The 22,094-nt window shown below is 45.1% G+C and overlaps 1 protein-coding gene across 1 annotated transcript in view; it reads right to left on the reverse strand.

Moving 5' to 3' along the window:
• The window catches only part of LOC308160704 (putative ATP-dependent RNA helicase DDX53), a gene marked incomplete at both ends in the record, with an annotated part of 138,707 nt that extends 117,119 nt beyond the window's left edge, over positions 1–21,588 (reverse strand). The window contains 16 exons of the mRNA XM_080534646.1: positions 6,856–6,985; positions 7,109–7,196; positions 7,368–7,506; positions 11,594–11,703; positions 11,898–12,025; positions 12,204–12,291; positions 13,926–14,026; positions 14,163–14,304; positions 14,716–14,826; positions 15,223–15,341; positions 15,634–15,793; positions 16,311–16,392; positions 16,558–16,638; positions 17,123–17,240; positions 18,434–18,489; positions 21,282–21,588. Coding sequence (XP_080390772.1) covers positions 6,856–6,985; positions 7,109–7,196; positions 7,368–7,506; positions 11,594–11,703; positions 11,898–12,025; positions 12,204–12,291; positions 13,926–14,026; positions 14,163–14,304; positions 14,716–14,826; positions 15,223–15,341; positions 15,634–15,793; positions 16,311–16,392; positions 16,558–16,638; positions 17,123–17,240; positions 18,434–18,489; positions 21,282–21,588 — 1,960 coding nt within the window. The remainder of the gene's footprint in view (positions 1–6,855; positions 6,986–7,108; positions 7,197–7,367; positions 7,507–11,593; positions 11,704–11,897; positions 12,026–12,203; positions 12,292–13,925; positions 14,027–14,162; positions 14,305–14,715; positions 14,827–15,222; positions 15,342–15,633; positions 15,794–16,310; positions 16,393–16,557; positions 16,639–17,122; positions 17,241–18,433; positions 18,490–21,281) is intronic.
• Between the last annotated feature and the right edge of the window lie 506 nt (positions 21,589–22,094).

The following is a 22,094-nucleotide window of genomic DNA, read 5'->3' on the forward strand; positions in this document are numbered from 1 at the left end:
TCAATCTGTTCATATCAATAGGCCCTTTTCAATCTGTTCATATCAATAGGCCCTTTTCAATCAGTTCATTTCAGGTTCTAATGTTCATTTTTACAAATCTATACAAAACCTGATCTCACATGTTTTATCCTCAAGAGGATACATAGGCAGAACAACTGAAATAAATGAAACTTTAATCGCCTCAAAAACTGCTTAGCTGGTGGGATGGACTCACACTCATGGACGCACATTTGCCATGTCTCTCCTGTGATGTTTTTATGCTCTGATATTGTAATTTAATGTAACTTATTGCTCGTCTCGTTAAGAGGGGTCAGGGAATATTTTTTTACAGCTCACTTTTCTGGCCCCTCTGTTGTCCTCTACCTCTGTTTTACTAGTTCTGGTGAATAAATATCTGACAGTGACATATTACGTGGTTGATTGAAACGGTAATGTTTAAAATAGCAACGCAGTGCGTGAAAATGTATGCAGTCTGGCAAAATGTATGCCGTTTCGCAGTCGAGCCCGCTGGGAGTCGAGCCCGCTGCGCGTGCGTCGAGCCCGCTGGGGGCGTGGCGGAGCGCCCAACTTAGTTGGGAGCCCGCTGGGGGCGTGGCGAGCCCGCTGGGGGCGTGGCGGAGCGCCCAACTTAGTTGGGAATCGTTAGCAGGCCCCCCGACCAGGGTGGAGTGAGTTTTCATATCTTACGAAGTAACCACTGAGCTAAAAGGTAACCAGGGGAAATGCAGCTTATAAACATCGACGTCATATATACATATGTATCTATTCTTCGAATACTGTTTTTATAAATATAAATTCATACATTATTATAAAATAAAATATTTTATATAATATAGAATATGCATATATATTTATATTTATAAATCAATAAAATATAAATAAATGTTATAATTCTTAGAATACTGTTTTTATAACTAACGTGTATATTCTCAACACACAGAGACAAAAGAAGATACTCACATTCGTATACAGTAAAGTTATTGGATAGTAAGACAGAGGGGAGTTATACTGATATGGTGTATGATATGATATGATATGATATGATATGGTACTTATACTGAGGACTACGTGTGTGTGACGACAAGAGTTCACGTTTCATGTTGTCTCTCCGGGCATTTGAACTGTCATTTTATCCTAAAAACATTTCCCCCTGAACGCCCACGTCCTCTCAGGACTGCTACGAGGAGGAAAACGCTGGACAGCGCCCGTGGTTCGACCCCGGTCAGGTTGCCCCGACCAGGGTGGAGTGAGAATATCAAATTGCTTACGAAGTAACCACTGAGCTAAACCAGCGCAACGGCAATCAAGGGAAATGCACCTATAAACATATCGACGTCATATATACATATTTATTTAATCTTCGAAAACGGTTTTTATAAATATAAATAAATATATAATAACTAAACAAAAATAATATAGAGAATATCCATATATATATCATAAATATAAATAAATAAAATATAAATAAATGATCTATTTTTCGAATACTAATTTTATAAATAACGTGTATATTCTCCACACACCAAGAGACAAAATAGATACTCACATTCGTGAGTGATGTGCAATATTCTGCTGTGATGCTCTGATGTTCTCAATGCTTCTTTTTATACTTCCTTTTAAAATTATTTTTTACAGTGAAATATGGGTGTATGTGGTACATGAATGTTGTGGTGTGGTAGTAGTGCAGGTATCGTATTTTACGTGATGCACAAACACATTTGGTTGAACCTGATTCCACTCTACGTGAAGTAATTCGACTGATTAAAGATGACACTTGGAGGTTGCTGTCTGACAAGCAGGACTTTACTGATGGAGTTGACAGCTCTGCTCTTTTGTCGTTCAAGAAAATCAAAGATGAACTGACAGTGACTGTTAATGGTGACACCATACTGCGTGGCACGAAGATTGTCGTCCCCCACTCTTTACAAGTCAGAGCAATATCGTTTGCACATGAAGGTCACCAGGGGATAGTCAAGACTAAGAAGCTGATCAGGGAGAAAGTCTGGTTCCCTGGCATTGACAAGCAAGTGGAGGCAATGATAGCTGGCTGCGTCCCATGTCAGGCTGTTGTGCCCAACCACACACAAGAACCCCTCTGCATGTCTGAGCTGCCATCGTCACCATGGGAAAAGGTTAGTGTTGATTTCTGTGGTCCATTCCCCTCTGGTGATTATCTCTTGGTTGTTGTTGATGAATACTCAAGGTACCCAGAGGTGGAGATTCTTCAGTCCACGTCAGCCAGAGCCACTATCCCTAAACTCGACAAGATATTCTCTACTCTGGGAATTCCACTACAGGTCAAAACAGATAATGGCCCCCCCTTGCAGAGCTCAGAATTTGCAGACTTTCCAACATATCTGGGTTTCAGACACAGGAAGATAACTCCATTGTGGCCTCAGGCCAATGCAGAGGCAGAACGATTCATGCGCACCTTGGAAAAGACTATATACGTGCTACACATGTTGAAGGTCGTCCATGGAAACAGACTCTGTATGCATTTCTACGGAACTACCGTGCCACGCCACACTGCTCCACTGGGATGGCTCCAGCTGATGTGCTGTTTGGTAGGCCCCTACGGATCAAGCTACCTGCGCCCCCTCTCCCCTGTCAGTCCCAGACTGATGCAAAACTACGACGAGCAGATGCGATGGCAAAGCACAGGATGAAACACAATGCGGAAAAGAGGCGCCATGTGGCTCCTTTGGCTCTGAAGGTTGGTGATAGGGTTCTCTGTCGTCAAAAGAAGGAAGGGAAGCTGTGCTCTGCTTACAATCCCCACCCATCATCGCGATCAAAGGCTCCATGGTGACAGCCAAAAACAACAATCAGATGATCACCAGAAACTCATCCCACTTCAAGACTCTACCTAAGGTTGACGATCACCACTCTCAATCAGTTGACATGCAAGATGTGATGGACTGGACTGAAATAAATCCTCAGCAAACAGCTGAACTCTTACGCCCTGACAACCCTAGACCACAGTCACCTGTTCACAGGTACCCAGTTAGGGAAAGCAGAAGACCACCGTCATACCTCACTGATTTTGAATAATGTGCACTATGTTTAAAATACATTGTTGAGTTCAAGTGATGTATAGTTATTGTTAAAGAAAAGAAATGTAAGGAAAGGAGGGTTGTAATGTCTATGGTTCACAGTCGACATTATGTTCATTCTATTCACTGAGTTGATAATGTTTAGTTCCGACCTACAGAGGGCGCTATATGTTTTACTCCTCTAGGCAGTGGTCTTCAACCGGGGGTCCGCAGAGGTACTGCAGGGGGTCCGCCAATTTTTGTCATAATAATTCACAATTTTCACCAAAATAATCAGTGAGAATTTAAAAATATAACAGCAATTATATTGAGTAAAGTACAAGCATTAATAGGCAATAATAAACTACTTTTGACAAAAACAATTTACAAAATAAATGATGCCCATGATGCAGAGTCTAACATAAAGTCAGCTGGAAAAAATAACACACCTGTCTAGCAAGCTAGGTGTTGGCTAAAACGCTGCAGTTCGGTCTTCATTGCGAAATTAACGTTAATTAATAACTAGCATAACGTTACTAATTTAGTTACTAGTTTGATAATAACAAACCCGCCTCTTTGCTTCTCTATGCGCCGCTCCTTTACCATTCCGAGGTCAGATCCCGTGGATCAGTATTGGCGCGCGTCTTTGAATTACGCACAGCTATCCACGAGATTCTGGTTGGCCAAAACCGCGCGGAGCTGGCTGCGCATTTCAATGCATTTCCGCGGATTCCACGGTGCCCTCGCCTGACGTGAAATGCGCAATTGTTGATCACTTGGAGCCTCTTGCGTTTTGCAACAACTTATCTTTGTGAAAGAGGATTCTCCTCCCTCACCTACCTGAAGAGCAAATACAGTTCCAGACTGCAGCCTGAGACATGACATGACATGATGCTCTGCCTGACAACCTCCATCTCCCCCAGAAAAGACAAGCTGTGTACCACCAACCAGGGCCAGTCATCTCACTGAGGTAGGCATACCTGGCTTCCTGAAGCTAAAAGTTTCATTGTTGAAAAATAATAATAATAATAGAAAATATAAGCCTCATCAGTCATCATCAACAACAACAATAATAAACCAATCATAATTATGCATGAACGTTTTATCAATCATAAACACATATAGGCTAATAACCCAGTTTATAAATAGGTTAATACGGTGAAATAAAAGGTGAATGAAGTAAATATAAAAGTTATTATAGGCTTTAAAATGTGAGACATTTAAAAATATATATTACATGTGGGGGTCCCTGTTCTATTTGTCTCTCATCCAAGGGGTCCTTGGGTTGAAAAAGGTTGAAGACCCCTGCTCTAGAGCAAGACACTTGTTATGATATAGAGAGAAGCAGCGCGAGTTGTTTAGTTGTGATGCTAATTTAGCCATGATAGCAGGAATTGTCATGTAAGCCTGGAAACGTTCACTAAAGACTCAAACTGAGATCACTGTGTTGGATGATTTATTTCAAAACTTTACAGAACTGTGCACTGAACTTGTGCAATGACAATAAAGCAGTTGAATAGAATAGGACAGAAGTTCGTTTTTTATTATTCAAGTCAATTATTCAATCTCCTGGAGCAGTTTTGAGTCTTCTCAGAGATGATCCATTCAGTGAGAGAGGCAACAGCGCTACTCTCCAGCCAATTATAAATAACCACAACACAACTCAATAAAACACAAAATTATAAAACCAGAACAAAAACGCTGGAACTGAAGATAAGATGCCTCTCCCTAGAATGAAAACATAGAAAACATGATTAGACATGTCACAAAGGACCACAGATTAACAGGCTATAGGAAATGGTGTTCTCAGCCGCAGACAACATAGCGTTCATGTAAAAAGTGTATTTCATAAAGATGTGAAATACATAGCATATGTGTTTGTCTCTGTTTCGACCTTGCAAACCCTCCTCTTCATATCTTGTGGGTGTAAACTTGTTCTGTAGCAATACACAGTGTGTGTGTGTGTGTGTGTGTGTCAGGGTTTCCGTTAACCGGTAATTACCGGTCTTTGTCCGGTAAAATTTGTTGAAGTCCGACAAATTGAAAACTCGTCGGTCACAATGTCCGGTGAAAATAATTCCCTCTAAGCACAATTTGAATACAATTCGCTAAAGTTCACATTCTGATTCCTTCTATATTAAAAAAGACGAATATATAGGCTATATATTTCTTTTATTATGATATGATTTGACGCCGGCATGATGATGACTGATAATGTGTAGGCTAGCCTATGCGAAACAGCGGCGGCAGGGTTGGCAGATGGGATTGACAATACAGCCTAACTAACCAGTCTATTACCGCTAAACCCAGTAGCCCATTCGGCGGTAACCCGCCCCATCTGGCAACCCTGTCTCTCAACGGCGCGAGTAGTTTAGTCAGTTAATTGAGTTTGATCTAGTCTAAATAAAACCACTGCAGTTACCGGAGTCAAGGTTATTGTTCTGCGTGTTTTGGATGTGCTAGAGCACAGTGAATGACCACCGAGGGCCGTGAGATGCGGCTAGTAAAGGACGCTAGCGGCCATCTCAACCCCGTTCATTGATTGAGCCTGCCGTGCCCGTTCCAGCCCTGAGTCGGGAGAAGTACTACGGGAGTAGTGCGCTACTATCGACAACCTGGGCTACTGGTACCATTAGATTAGGATTGATTAGATTAGGTTGACAATACCACACTACATTTGAGTTTAGGGATATCAATGTTATATATTTGTGTATGTTTTATCTTTATGTATTGAATGTTATAATTGTTCCACATAGGCTCTCAACCCCCCACAGGTCTCAACCCCCCACTCAGTTATTCAGTCGGTGTCCATCATTTTAGTTCAATTTAGTCTATCTATAGTGTTAGAGTTGAATTTGTGCCACTAAGTTGAAATAGTCCACGGGTGTGTATCCCACCGATACATCCTCCCCATTCTCATACTCCCAAGTCCGAGTAAGTATGATTTGACAGGCAGCTAGACTTAATGCCTTCCCAATCAGCGAGACGTGGTTATAGAATTGACGTTGTTTTATTGATAAAAAGGGTAAAACTGGAAAGAGAATATAGAACACGTACATTACTGTCGTGAAACTATTTAACACACTTCAGTTAACGTAATGTGGAGTCCGTTCATTGATCGATCGATGCAGTCCGTTCAAATAGCCATCAAAAGCTAAACTAGGCATACTTAAAATTACCAATTACATCCTCAAATCCCATTAATGCAATTGAAATAAACATCTTAAAGTAGCCTACAGTCGTAATTCAAAGTAGCAAAGGTGACTAGGCTGCCCAGTGTGGCGCGCGTGCAGCCCTGGACATATTATGCCATAGTAGCGCATGCGAATCATGAGAGCCTATATTATTATATAGTTCGCGATCTAATCGTATCGGATGAGAAATAGAAATTAAATGGAATAGGCCTATATAGGCTACACAACAGCTAATCACCGCGACAAACACCTATATTATATTCTAATATGATGACCGGAATTTATCCCGTTTGTCCGACACATTGAAATCTTCCCGGACACGTTGACCGGCACCAAATTTTTCTAACGGAAACCCTGGTGTGTGTGTGTGCACATGACTTTATTCTATGTTTTAAATTTGTTTTTAATTACCTTACTTATTTTTTTACTTTATTCTATTATTGTTAATTTTGTATTCTGCTGCAATGCCAATGTCCAAGACCAAATTGAATCTTGTGTACATTGGATGTAATAAAAGCAATTGTGATTCTGTGTGTGTGTGAGAGAGAGTGCACGCATGATCAAAACTGTACCGGTTTTGAGTTAGAAACACCAATCCGACTCTCCTCTGTCTCTTCCTCCTCTCCCCCTTCCTCCTCCTCTGTCTCTTCCTCCTCCTCCTCCTCCTCCTCTTCCGCCTCCCCTCGGTCCGTGCATATCCTTCTCTCTCTTGTGCTTCTCGTACCTCTCCGCCATCAGCACCAGCTCTACTGGGACCTCCTACAGCCAATCCCACAATCCCTCACACGTTAGACCAGCCATGGATATGAGCCCTCTCACACCAGACAGAGAGACAGACAGACAGACAGACAGACAGACAGAGACAGACAGAGACAGACAGACCTGTCCAGCCCTCTCCAGGATGTGGATCAGCTCTGCGGCCATCCTCCAGTCTCCTCTCGTTACCAAGGTGATGGAGGCCCCCGAGCGCCTGTGGACGGACCGAAGTCAAACTGTCACACAAACAATCTCTCTCTTTCACACACTCTCACACTCACACTCACACACTCCTGCCCTCTCACTCCCGCGCTCTCACACACTCTCACACACTCACACGCTCTCCCACGCACTCCCACACACACACTCTCACGCGGCGCCTCACCCGGCCCGGCCCGTGCGGCCCACCCGGTGGACGTACTCCTCGATGTTGCGGGGGAAGTCGTAGTTGAAGACGTGGGTGATGTCGCTGACGTCCAGCCCCCGGGAGGCCAGGTCTGTGGCCACTAGGATACGCACCACGCCTGTGGACACACACACACACACACACACACACACACACACACAGGCCCCTGATAGGTGAGAGGTCAGTGAAAGGTACACCAACCAACCAATCACACACACCTGGACACACACACACACGCTAGGGATGGACGGTTTTTCGGTTATACCGAAAACCGGGGTTTATAAAAATAGAAACGTTTTTTTATCAAAACCGTCTGAAACCGGATTTTTCAAATTTTTTATTTTTATATATATATATATATTTTTTTACATTTTATCAAAATATCATAGATTGCTATATAATACATGCCTAGAGTGTGTACAAGAGTGTGTGGTTGAAGATGCTATAAAAGTGATTTTGTAAACACTATAACTTTGTTATAACTTGTCAAATAAATGACATGTCTAAAAAGACGGGTCACGTGACAGCTTCTCTTCAGAGCAGAGAGTGAGGAGAAAAAAAACAATGGCTAGCGTGAACGAGTTGGTGTTCAAGAAAAACACGACTTCTGTTGTATGGACTCATTTTGGTTTCGTACCAAATGACACAGGTGAGCCAGCAAACGTGGACGAGGCAGTGTGTCGACACTGCATGAATAAGGTGGTAGCCAAAGATGGCAATACTTCGAATTTACGTCGCCATCTAAAAACAAATCACCCGCTTATTGCTGCAAGGATGGTCTCGTGTTCACAGGCCGATGCTGCTCAAGCAGGCCCATCCACGCGACCTACCACTTCACTGGTACAGCCAAAAATAATGGGTGCGTTCGCAGGGAAAAGCAAATATAAAAAGGACAGTATGCGATGGAAAACCTGCACTGTTGCTGTGACCAGGTATTTGGCTAAAGAAATGGTCTCTTTTCAGACGGTGGATAAGACATCGTTTAAGGCCATGATACAAACTCTGGACCCCCAGTACGAGCTGCCTGGACGGAAATATTTTTCTAAAACGGCCATTCCGGAGCTTTATAATAAAGTTAAGCAGGAGGTTCACGTGCTGCTGTCGGGGGCAGACAGTTATTCATTGACGACAGATATGTGGTCGTCAGTCAACATGACACCATATATGTCGTTGACGTATCATACAATTACACCCGAGTGGAAACTGGAGTCGAAATGCCTTCAGACCACGTACTTTCCCGAGAGCCACACAGCGGTCAATCTTGCTGACGCGCTCGGAGACGCACTTCGGGAATGGCAACTGGACGAGAACAAACTCTCGGCAATAACCACGGACAATGCTGCCAACATTGCTGCCGCAATCAGGTCCCTGCATTGGCCGTGGCTTAACTGTTTCGGCCACAACCTTAACCTGGCTGTGACAAACGCAGTGCAGGACCAAAGACAGACGACAGACCGTGCCCTTGGACTCTGCCGGGAAATCAACGGGGCATTTTCACACAGCTGGCACCGTAAGAAAGAGCTGCACAAAAAACAGCTGGAATTAGGACTCCCAGAGCATAGTCTCATAACGGTAAGCCAGCATACACCAATTTATTACAGGCCTAATGTGGTGCAGAATGACTAATAAATAATCTTACAGGTTAATACAGTGCATGATGTTTGTTGTTCATTATTGCCTACTTCTTAAATCATTGTAATTAATTAAGTAATGAATTAATTTTCAAATGTTTTTTTAATCGACAGGATTGCGCTACTCGCTGGGGTTCTAAACTCGCAATGGTTGAGCGCATCCTGGAGCAAGCACAGGCGATCAGGCACGTCCTGTCTGATGACAGAAGGTGCCACCTCCAACTTTCATGGCAGGACACTGATGTCCTGCAGGCTGTGCAGGCTGCTCTCAAGCCAGTCAGTAATTTTACTGACATTTTGTCTGGAGAGAACTATGTCACCAGTTCCTCTCTCCTACCCATGCTCCAGCTCTGCAGGGACGATGTGTTGGCTGTGTCAGATGAGGATGTCCAGTTGACAAAGTCCATAAAGGCTGGAATTCTTATTAAGCTTCAGGCCAGGTATGAAGGTGATGCGGTGCGCGAGCTGATGCTCAAATGCACCTTCCTTGACGCTCGGTACCGTGGAGGATACGAGAGGGATGACACTGCTCTGGGTGAGACAAAGTCCGCGTTAGAGACCGAGATGGTGAGACTGGAGAGGCAAGGAGGTGCAGCAGCCGGTTCAGTGGCCATCAGAGTGGAGGAGGAAGAAGGAGAGAGAGATGCGCAGCCTGTACCCCCGAAAAAGAAGAAGACTTTGGGCAGTCTGCTGCAAAAGAAAGTTCGGACTGCGGCAGGTCCCCACGTCACCACAGAGGAGCGAGCAGAAGCAGAGATGACTGCCTATTGTCGCGAGCCTGTGGTTGACGGGGACGAAGACCCTCTTCTGTGGTGGCAATCAAATGGAGGCCGCCGTTTTCCACTGATGTCGCGGGTGGCCCGAAAATATTTGTGCGTGTGTGCCACAAGTTCACCTTCAGAGCGGGTGTGTTCAGCGCAGCAAGCAAAATTGTAAGTCCGTTCCGAGCGCAGCTGAATCCTGAAAAGGTGAACATGCTCGTGTTTCTTGCGAAGAACCTCGATTAACGGACTATTTAATAGCCTTTAATAGCTTTTATGCTCATTTTTTGTTACTGCCGGTTTTTGTTATTTAGTTATTAGCCATAGGTTGTGAATTAGAATTAGAATGAATGTGATCAGTGATATCTTTGCACAATTGTTTTACCTGCTTGCACTCAATTTGCACTCGTTTGTATTTATATTTATAGATGTTGTTATTTACGTTTGCTATTCTATTCTATATTATTATTATTATTTAATAAGCCGTTGTGAATTAGAATTAATGTGATCCGTGATGTCTTTGCACAATTGTTTTACCTGCTTGCACTCAATTTGCACTCGTTTGTATTTATATTTATAGATGTTTTTGTTTACGTTTTCTATTCTATTGTATATTCTATGTTGTTCAAAGAATAAAACTGGAACATGTCACATGTTTGTCGTGTGTGAAAATAACAATGATACAGTCTGAATCTGCCGCGCAATGAGTGAGAGGTTTGGTCAGTTGTGAAGAATAACTGAGGATTAATATCTAATTGGGATTATATTTAAGGGTAACGAATCACTCTATGGGAAAGATAGTTGCCTTCAGTTATTGGTAGATAGGAAAGGTTTTTTACAATTACTCGCTTACATTTAATAAGATCATTTTCGCTGCTCACTGTAAAGCGCATTGGGTCACTTTTGTGAGAAATGCGCTATAGAAATAAAATGTGATTTGATTTGATATCAATCAATCAAACTTTATTTATGTTCTATAGCACAAATCATGCATTGAATGTAACTCCAAGTGCAGTATTTACTAAACCACAATATAATAAAACAAGAGCTATACGGATCAAGAGTGTTTGTGCACAGCGCCACTGTGTGGCGCTACTGAAAGTGATGACAGAACGCATGTCTCAGAAGATACGCGGTCACTTAGTGACGCAAAGGTAGTTCTGTATTTATCTCTATCTGTATTAGTACATTTATTTTGAAAGCTCTATTTTGACAGCTCTACCATGGGCACTTTTATTTTGATGGGGCATTCTTTGTTGATTGACTTACGACAGTTCAGGACGAGTCAGTCTCGCGGCATGTGGTTTTTATGAAAAGCTTTAAGTATGTTCACTGCATAATTCTAAGTCTAATATTTCAGTGATTATTGAGCAGTATTCAAATATTTAAATACATTGAGCAGCAGCTGAAACTTTGTCTAAGAACCAAGATATTGAGAAAGCAGTTCATTCAATGAAGACGCTGTTCCAAGAGATGATCTTCCGTGCAGGCGTGCACCCTGGATCAGCGGAGCTGGTGTGTTAAGTGTTCATGTGTTTTCATGTATGGTGTAGCTTACAAAAGTCTGCCTTTCCACTTATATTTGTGAAACTAAGTAGCCTAAATGTGTTGCGACTGTGCTTACAGTGTTTTAATGGTGTTCGACATGAGTGTATTGTAGCAGTAGGGCTCAATTATTTGAAATTGGCGCTCTTTTTTTTTTTTTCCGGTTAACCGGAAAACCCCGGTTTTAGTCTTTGACGGTTTTTCGGTTTCAATAATTGGAAACCGTCCATCCCTAACACACGCACACACACACACCCCCCTCCCATACCGTCTTTGAAGTCCTGCAGGGCCTCCTCGCGGTCACACTGCTCCCGGTCGCCATGGAGACTCTGCACCGCCAGGCCGCGCAGACACATGTCGCTGGAGAGGTCGTCACACCTGGACACACACACACACACACACACACAGTGACACAGTGTTCTCTTTTCCCAACAAGCATTCTTGCACCAGTATGCTCCAGAGCTGTACAGAACAGAACAGAACAGAACAGAACACACACACACACACACACACACACAGTTCTGTCAGACAGACACCAGCCGAGGGGGGGGGGGCTCCGCCGACACACTCACACGATCTTCTTGCCCACGAAGACGAGCACCTTGTCCGTGGGCTCCATGTTGCGGATGAAGTCAAAGACGAAGGCCTTCTTCTCCTCGTCCTGGACGAACAGAACCGTCTGGTGGACCGTGTTCACCGCCTGGTGGAGGGGGGGGGGGGTTATCAACTGGTCTGGGCAGCTCAGGGGAAGACATCTAGCCCCCCTAAGGAACACTAACTCCAAGACATCCGTGTACATCTGCCGTCGATGTCAAATGGGGACAATGTGCGTGATGATGCATGATGAGGATGATGATTCCGGAAGGTCCGCTACTCACGGCCAGGTCCAGAGTGCCCACGTACACCATCATGGGGTTCTTCAGGTACGACTTGGCCAGCCGCCTCACTCCTGAGGGCCAGGTGGCGCTGGGAACACACACAGCCAATCAGAAGAGAGGAGGACACAAGACATCAGGGTAGGTTTTTTCCCACACTAGACACGAAGGCTCTGAGCAACGCACAACGCTTTGACCTCTGCGTCCAAAACGTGCGAGCGCCAGTGAGCGCCGTGAATTGAAATGGATATCTGGATAGCATCCATTTGTGGGGGTGTGTTATAACAGGGTATATACAGGAATCTTGAGGTTAATTTCAATACCTTTCTAAGACTTTTTAAAGACCTTGTCAATATTTTTCCAGACCTCACCGCCACTTCGAGCTGTAACCGTTTACATCAGTGACACAACAGTTTTAGTTTGCAATAGACTAGACCACTTTCATACAACAACATTTCCGGTTCATCTTTGTTTTTTTTAATAAAACAAATAAATTCACAAACTTTTACTAAACGTTTTTAGGACTCAAACTCTTTGGACAGAGTCTAATTCTGAAAAATACCAACAAAATTTAAGATTTTCTAATACTTATTAAGGGTCTTGATTTTCCCAAAATTGATTTATCAACTTTTAATACTTTTCAAGACACCGCGGATACCCTGTATAATGATGTATTGAAAATGAACCAATGAAGATTAGCCCTGACGAACTCTGCGTTTCCAAATGAAGTGAAATGAATAGGGACGTAAGGACGCATCACGAGACAGGTAATTATCGCTACAAACATCTGACGCATCAACTCAACTCAACTCGATGAGACGTAAAATGAACCGCGGTACTCTTTTTAAACAGCAAAGCGTGTCATCGCCTTTTGAATTTGCTTTCATTTTTATAAATAAAATAAAATATGCATTCATTATTTTGTAGTTTTAGTCATAGAGATAACATAAAATCATATTTTTCAGTCGTATGGTGAACCCAAATCGTATGGTGAACCCAGTATCGTGAATCATATCGAATCGTGAGTTGAGTGTATCGTTAAATCCCTCGAAATGAACATCTCAACTCTTTTGGAGAACAACATCACATTGACATTTAAATGTTTGGCATCGAGCAGACACCTTTATCTAAAGCGACTTACGACAAATACGTTTGTTTTAGTCAATGAATCATCTATCCATCGGTCATTGTAAGAAAAAGTAATCGATGCTAGGACCAGGGGCCATCGGCAGTCACAATGCTAGGAGAACGAAAGAAGGTACGCTGTCAAATGGAGGCAGGGATCTCCACAGGATTTTTTATTTTTTTTTTATTATTTTTTTTCTTTCAGATTTGATCCCTTTTTCACCCAATTTGGTAGCCAATTGAACCGAACCTAGCATCCAATTATCCCCTGCCTATTGCATAGGATCCGCCGCACGACCCCGTGGCCGGCAGCCCCAGAGGAGGCCGCCAGGCAGACTAGCTGACTGGCTCCTCGAGCCCAGCACCGTTATTCCGGCACCCAGGGGGCGGTGTTGCGCGACGGATCCTTGTCCGGAAATACTCCTATACCGCCCTCGGGAGCGGCCGCCCAATATGCCGCTCCCCGTGTGTGCCCCGGCCATATCCGGATCTGGCGAGCTGGGATTTGATCCCAGTCCCCGGTGGGCAGCTTGCACTAGTGGCCAGTGCTTAGACCGCTACACCACCGCGGGGCACTTTTTTCTTTTTAAATGTCTCTACCTGGTCATAAGCGTCTGTCTGTCTGGCCGGATGTCCAGAAGGATCTTCATGATCTGGGGCTCGAAGCCCATGTCCAGCATCCTGTCTGCCTCGTCCAGCACCTGACACACACACACACACACACAGACACACAGACACACAGACACAGACAGTTCCTCCAAGCCAGTTAAATTAGTGTATACTGACGCACGCGCACGCGCACACGCACACGCACACGCACACACACACACACCTCACCAGGTAAGTGATGGAGCGCAGGTTGATCAGCTCGTTCATCTGCAGGTCGTTCAGCCGCCCCGGCGTGGCGATCACAATGTCCACCCCCCCCGCCACGACCTTGACCTGGGCCCGGCGGTCTCCCCCGCCGTAGATACACACACTGAGGAGGAGGGGAGGGGGGGGGGGAAGAGAGAGAGAAGTGAAACTTTATTCATATAGCGCCTTTCGTACATGAATGCAACTCAAAGCACAGAGAGAGAGAGAGAGAGAGAGAGAGAGAAAGAAAGAGAGAGAGAAAAAGAGAGAAAGAGAGAGAAAGAGAGAGAAAGAGAAAGAAAGAGAAAAAGAGAGAGAAAGAAATAGAGAGAGAGAAAGAGAGAGGGAGAGAGAGAAAGAGAGAGATCTAATAATGACACCTGTTGAAGTCCTGCTGTGAAGTCACACAATCGTACAAAAACAACTCAATATCAAGAAGCACTTCTTCACACACACACACACACACACACACACACACACACACACACACTAAACATGACCACACGTGGTGTATATATATTCATGTTTCTAGTACCTGGTGAAGCCCTTGTAGCTGTACTTGTTGCATTCTTGTTCTATCTGGAGAGCCAGCTCTCTGGTGGGGGTGAGCACCAGCATGCCTGGGCCCCTCCGCTTGTCTCTGGTGCTGTGGGACACACACACACACACAGACACAGACACAGAGACAGAGACAGACAGAGACACAGACACACACACACAGACACACTATGATTAGCAGCGCGACCCTTAACTCGGCCTCTCATCTATCGCAATATGTGCTACTGTTTTAGTGTACCATGGCACTGGTGTGCGTGTGTGTGTGTGTGAACTCCAGACATCCACGTGAACACAGCGTCGTCGTGTCAGTGAAGACATGAAGAAGGGCCGTGTTCAGAACCAGAACCGGAACCGCTTTCATCACATGGACGTACGGATACAAGAAGTACAATTCTCGGGGAACAGGTTCAATCAGGCTTTGGGGCGTCGCAGTAGAGATACAGAAAAATGTGTTCTGAAAGTCTTCCGAGAGCCCCAGACTCACACAGGCTGGCCGTCCATGTGGATGAACCCAGGCAGCAGGTAGGCCAGGGTCTTGCCAGTGCCCGTCTGGGCGATGCCAATCAGGTCCTCCCCTGTCAGCACCACGGGCCACGCCTGGCACTGGGGAGGGGGGCACACACACACACACACACGGGACACATAAACACAGGACACAGACACAAACACAGACACAAATGGGACACACACGGGACACACACGACACACACACACACACGACACAAACACACACACACACTCTTAGATTTAGTAGACGCCTAAACTCAATCCCCCCCCCCCCCCCGGTTTTAATAGGAGATGGTAACTGTCAAAAGTGACTTTTGTTTTGTTTTGTTTTACGGACAACCTAAAAGTGACCCGGTTTGACCAGCAGGGGGCGGCAGGTGGCCGGTACCTGGATGGGCGTGGGCCTGGTGAAGCCGACCCGGACGATGTTGTCCATGATCCCCGGGTAGGGCTCGAAGCACTCCAGGAACGTGCGCACAGGTTTGGGAACGGTGCGCTTCTCTGCCCCCTCTGTCAGGTCGTCCACAAAGATGTCATTGTTCTGCTTCCTGGGAAGAGGGAGGGAGGGGAGAGAGGAGGAGGAGAGAGGAGGGAGAGGAGAGAGGAGGAGGGAGGAGAGGAGAGAGGAGGAGGGAGAGGAGAGGAGAGGAGAGGAGGAGGGAGAGGAGAGAGGAGGAGAGGAGGGGAGAGGAGAGAAGAGGAGGGAGAGGAGAGGAGAGGAGGGAGAGGTGAGAGGAGGAGGGGAGAGAGGAGGAGGGGAGGGAGAGGAGGAGGAGGGAGGGGAGAGAGGAGGAGGGAGAGGAGAGAAGAGGAGGGAGAGGAGAGGAGAGAAGAGGAGGGAGAGGAGAGGAGAGAGAATGATCCCGTTTCTTTCTTTTACAGATCCAGGATCAGATCCAGCTGGCTCATTTCTCTCTCTACGACTCAAAACCCAGCCAGATATGATCTGACCCTGGATCTGCAACAGAAACAACGGGGATCATTCTGATCCAGATGAGACGTGTTGAAACACCCGGGGGCCCCTGGAGTGAAGACGCAGCCGGGGGGGGGGGAAGCTTCCTTTACCTCCATTCTTTGACGTCCTCGTCGCTGCAGCGGGTCACACTCTCCGCCTCTATGTAGAAGTTCTTCTTCAGAGGCGGGAGGTCTGGCCAAGGGCCAACAAAATAAAACTGGGATTGACATGGGAATCTCTCCGCCACACTTTGACACCGTCAATTGACGGTTCGCAAACAAAATGTAAAGCGAGCTGCTCGGTGAGGGAATGGCTGGATAGTGAGGTGTAATAGTGTGTGTGTAGTAGTGTGTTTACCCTGCCACTTCATCTCTTCGTACTTCTGGCGGTTCTCTCTGATCGAGCTCCAGTCGATGGAGGGCTGGGGGGGCGCGGCCTCTGAGGCCTGAATCTGCTCCGCCGTCCAATAGGAGCTGCTCTGGCCTAACCCTTTATACCCTCCCCCTCCCCCTCCACCTCCATACCCCCCACCACCACCTCCCCCTCCATACCCACCTCCACCTCCACCTTCATACCCCCCACCACCACCACCACCCCTCCCAGGACCTGAAAGAACAGACAGGGAGAACGAAAAAAACAAACCAAACCCAGTCAGACAGACAGCGGTGCAGTTAGCATGAGGAACCTTTGGCAAGAGTGTTCTCTGTCTTGGATATTTGACTGTACAGGTGTTACCACAAGTTATTCTATTGACGTCGGACAATTCTAAAACATCTCAAACAAAGAAATGTAACCCCCCCCCCCCCCCCCATCTCTCTCTTTCTCCGTCACATTGCAACTGGATGAGGTGATTTCCCCCATAACGTGTCTAGAAAAAGGCTCTGTTCATCCAAACAAGCATTGTTATCGATGTTTATCTCACCGTTGCGGAACCCGGGGCCGCTGTCTGTCACCAGCGCCTCGATCATCTCCTTGGCTCTCTGCTGGACCTCCGGTGTCCCGAAGATGACCACCTCCCCCTCATACTCCCCCTTGTTGATCTACACACAGCCACGCAGGGATGGACATTTCACCTCAATGGACATTCACAAATTAGTTCATTAGTTTGCCAATTTAAAGCAAAAATGGTTACACCAGTTTTATAGAAGATACAGAGATGAAGGCCATACATAGTCAGAGATGGTTACTGTGGTTTGATACGAAAATATTGGGATTTATTATTAAGTAGGCTATCTGGTGTAAAACCTACATTGACTACGTTTACATGCACACCATATTCCGATTACGGTCAATATTCGGGTTAATGTAATATTCTGAATAAGGTGTTTACATGCGCTGTAGCAACTGGAATATTCTGTTTACCTGTTAATTGGCATATTCCCGTTATCAGATGAATTAATCCGGAAGTAGTTGTTACTATAGTAACGTTAGTGTGGATAGCTTGGTTGTGGTCGTTGAGTGTCATTATTTCTATGTTTTCTTCCATCTATATACCCCATGATATTTAAATCCTTCATTATTTCAGTCTCCTCCTCACTCCAAAAATGCTGGCCCCTTGCTAGTCGCCATCGTGGTTGCTATGCAGTCCCTGGCAACAACAACACAACCCAGGACTGTCTGCGAATCGAGCATGCGCAGACACAATATTCCGAATATTGATCATATTACGATTACAGGGGTGCAAACTGGTGATGGCCCAAAAAGGTGACACATTTTTTGGGGCGGCTAACCTTAGGGGGGGGATACCGCTAGCACTAATGGTGTTAAATAGATATCGCTAGCACTAACGGTGGTCTAACAATGATGCATGTGCAAGTAGCGGCAGCCCTGACCTTAACACCTGCAGAATTACTTCGAAAACTGTTTACTGTGACTGTGTTTCTCCACGCTGTCTGGAATTGTACCTAGCTGCCTGAAGCTAAAAGTTATTTCAACAGCAGCAGAGTTTAGCAGACAGGAAGATTAGTTAGCTCACTCATCATGTGACTTGGATGAGACTTGGACCCCCCCCCACAATATTTTTTGCCTTTTTTTTTTTTTTTTGCAGATCTACACAATTCAAATGGATGACATATTTTGAGATAAAAAACTGCTAATTTAGCAGAAAGGTGACAAGTTTGCACCCCTGCGATTAATACAGGAATATGGTGTGCATGTAGACGCAGTCGTTATATTATAGCAAACTCCCCACTGCAGTACACTCAACATACTGACTTATTGTCAAACTACTTGCCTTAATTCGAGCACCGGTGCTTTCTTCAAGTTCGCGTATCTTGGCTCCTCCGCGACCTGTCGAGTAAAGCGGCGACATGCCATGATCAGAGTGGTATACACGGTTATATTATTATATACATCATATAGAATACCACTCTGGCCATGTCGGAGGCGAACAGTGTGTGTGTGTGTGTGTGTGTGTGTGTGTCCGGTCTGTTCCAGTGTGGGAAGCTGACTCGCTGACGTTCCACTGCCAACCACAGCACATGTTGCTAGATAATGTTGGATAGCTTAAACGTGTGTTGGGAGACATACCTATAACCCTTCCGATGGAAGAGTTCTCCACGTTAAAAGTCACCGGAGGGGTTGAGTCCGGCCCGTCACGTCCACCACCTCCCCCTCCATACCCACCTCCACCTCCACCTTCATACCCCCCACCACCACCACCACCACCACCTCCCCCTCCATACCCACCACCCCTCCCAGGACCTGAAAGAACAGACAGGGAGAACGAAAAAAACAAACCAAAGCCAGTCAGACAGACAGTGGTGCAGTTAGCATGAGGAACCTTTGGCAAGAGTGTTCTCTGTCTTGGATATTTGACTGTACAGGTGTTACCACAAGTTATTCTATTGACGTCGGACAATTCTAAAACATCTCAAACAAAGAAATGTAACCCCCCCCCCCCCGCCCCATCTCTCTCTTTCTCTGTCACATTGCAACTGGTTGAGGTGATTTCCCCCATAACGTGTCTAGAAAAAGGCTCTGTTCATCCAAACAAGCATTGTTATCGATGTTTATCTCACCGTTGCGGAACCCGGGGCCGCTGTCTGTCACCAGCGCCTCGATCATCTCCTTGGCTCTCTGCTGGACCTCCGGTGTCCCGAAGATGACCACCTCCCCCTCATACTCCCCCTTGTTGATCTACACACAGCCACGCAGGGATGGACATTTCACCTCAATGGACATTCACAAATTAGTTCATTAGTTTGCCAATTTAAAGCAAAAATGGTTACACCAGTTTTATAGAAGATACAGAGATGAAGGCCATACATAGTCAGAGATGGTTACTGTGGTTTGATACGAAAATATTGGGATTTATTATTAAGTAGGCTATCTGGTGTAAAACCTACATTGACTACGTTTACATGCACACCATATTCCTATTACGGTCAATATTCGGGTTAATGTAATATTCTGAATAAGGTGTTTACATGCGCTGTAGCAACTGGAATATTCTGTTTACATGTTAATTGGCATATTCCCGTTATCAGATGAATTCATCCGGAAGTAGTTGTTACTATAGTAACGTTAGTGTGGATAGCTTGGTTGTGGTCGTTGAGTGTCATTATTTCTATGTTTTCTTCCATCTATATACCCCATGATATTTAAATCCTTCATTATTTCAGTCTCCTCCTCACTCCAAAAATGCTGGCCCCTTGCTAGTCGCCATCGTAGTTGCTATGCAGTCCCTGGCAACAACAACACAACCCAGGATTCTCTGCGAATCGAGCATGCGCAGACACAATATTCCGAATATTGATCATATTACGATTACAGGGGTGCAAACTGGTGATGGCCCAAAAAGGTGACACATTTTTTTGGGCGGCTAACCTTAGGGGGGGATACCGCTAGCACTAATGGTGTTAAATAGATATCGCTAGCACTAACTGTGGTCTAACAATGATGCATGTGTAAGTAGCGGCAGCCCTGACCTTAACACCTGCAGAATTACTTCGAAAACTGTTTACTGTGACTGTGTTTCTCCAAGCTGTCTGGAATTGTACCTAGCTGCCTGAAGCTAAAAGTTATTTCAACAGCAGCAGAGTTTAGCAGACAGGAAGATTAGTTAGCTCACTCATCATGTGACTTGGACCCCCCCCCCAACAATATTTTTTGGCAATATTTTTTTTTTGCAGATCTACACAATTCAAATGGATGACATATTTTGAGATAAAAACAGCTAATTTAGCAGAAAGGTGACAAGTTTGCACCCCTGCGATTAATACAGGAATATGGTGTGCATGTAGACGCAGTCGTTATATTATAGCAAACTCCCCACTGCAGTACACTCAACATACTGACTTATTGTCAAACTACTTGCCTTAATTCGAGCACCGGTGCTTTCTTCAAGTTCGCGTATCTTGGCTCCTCCGCGACCTGTCGAGTAAAGCGGCGACATGCCATGATCAGAGTGGTATATATATACGGTTATATTATTATATACATCATATAGAATACCACTCTGGCCGTGATCAGAGTGGTATACACGGTTATATTATTATATACATAATATATAATACCACTCTGGCCATGATCAGAGATTTCATTTTGCAGACTACATAACATACTGTAAAAGTGAAATACAAAAGAAAACGTAACAATTTTTCAAACAAAAATCAAACAATTTACAATAACCTCACGTAAGTACACTCAGTGACATTTGTTAACCCCAAAATGTTGGTGGGCCACTCAAAACACTCAGATCCACGTCAGTGGAACCACAGTCAAACAAAACACATCACTCGCCATCAAGGCAGTCAGATATGGTCTACATCAGTGAGTTGGACACAGTATATTTCTATTGCTATTGGGTTATATCGATATAACAATAGAATCCTAATTCTAACTAAACATAATCCTAATTATGATCTGCCATGATCAGAGTGGTATACACGGTTATATTATTATATACATCATATATAATATAATACCACTCTGGCCATGTGGGAGGCGAACAGTGTGTGTGTGTCCGGTCTGTTCCAGTGTGGGAGGCTGACTTGCTGACGTTCCACTGCCAACCACAGCACATGTTGGCTAGCTAATGTTGGCTAGCTGAACGTGTGTTGGGAGTGAGACATACCTACCTATAACCCTTCCGACTGAGGAGTTCTCCACGTTAAAAGTCACCGGAGGGGTTGAGTCCGGCCCGTCACGTCCACCCCCTCCCCCGGAGAAGAACACGCGGTCCCTGCCCTCCTCTCTACCCCCTCCTCCCCCGGAGAAGACCTCTCTATCTCGGCCCCTCCAACTGTCACACGCTGGGCCGGCGCGACTCCCTCCAAACCTGTTGGCGTGTCTCACACCGAAGCACACATTCTCCTTCTCATTACTATTGGCGACGGCAGGTGTTCTGGTTTGAACACTGTTCTCGTCATCTTCCCAGTCCGACATGATTCCCTATAAACCTGGAGTGTAAAGACGCGATGATCGGCGACGGACAAATTGTCACGAGTTGCCAATCTTCTCCAACATCCGGTTCCGTGGTTGGAGACACCCAGGAGCCAACGCGTCAGGTGTCACATTTTTTTTTACCTCATTTAAATATCTACAGTAGGCTAATTAATTAATTAATTAATGTAGAGACATCTTACATTTTACATTTACATTTTTGGCATTTAGCAGACGCCTTATTCCAAAGCGACTTACAATCAATACATTTGAATACTAAGCATGTGAATCAGCAATCCACCATTTGTTGCAGGAAGAGTAATCTAGCTCGGGCCCGGGGCCACTGATAGAAGGAAAAACCTTCTCCCTATCGCCTTCTACTATATATATTTTTTTTTTTTACTGGAGAGACTGAGAAACAGTACAAGGGGGGCAATAGAAGTTCTTAGGGACACTATCTACGGCACACACTCTCTGTGCATACGTCTTTTTTTTTATTTTTATGCACA

The sequence above is a fragment of the Nansenia antarctica genome (genome assembly GCF_963989245.1).
Source record: "Nansenia antarctica genome assembly, chromosome: 6".
Classification (NCBI taxonomy): domain Eukaryota; kingdom Metazoa; phylum Chordata; class Actinopteri; order Argentiniformes; family Microstomatidae; genus Nansenia; species Nansenia antarctica.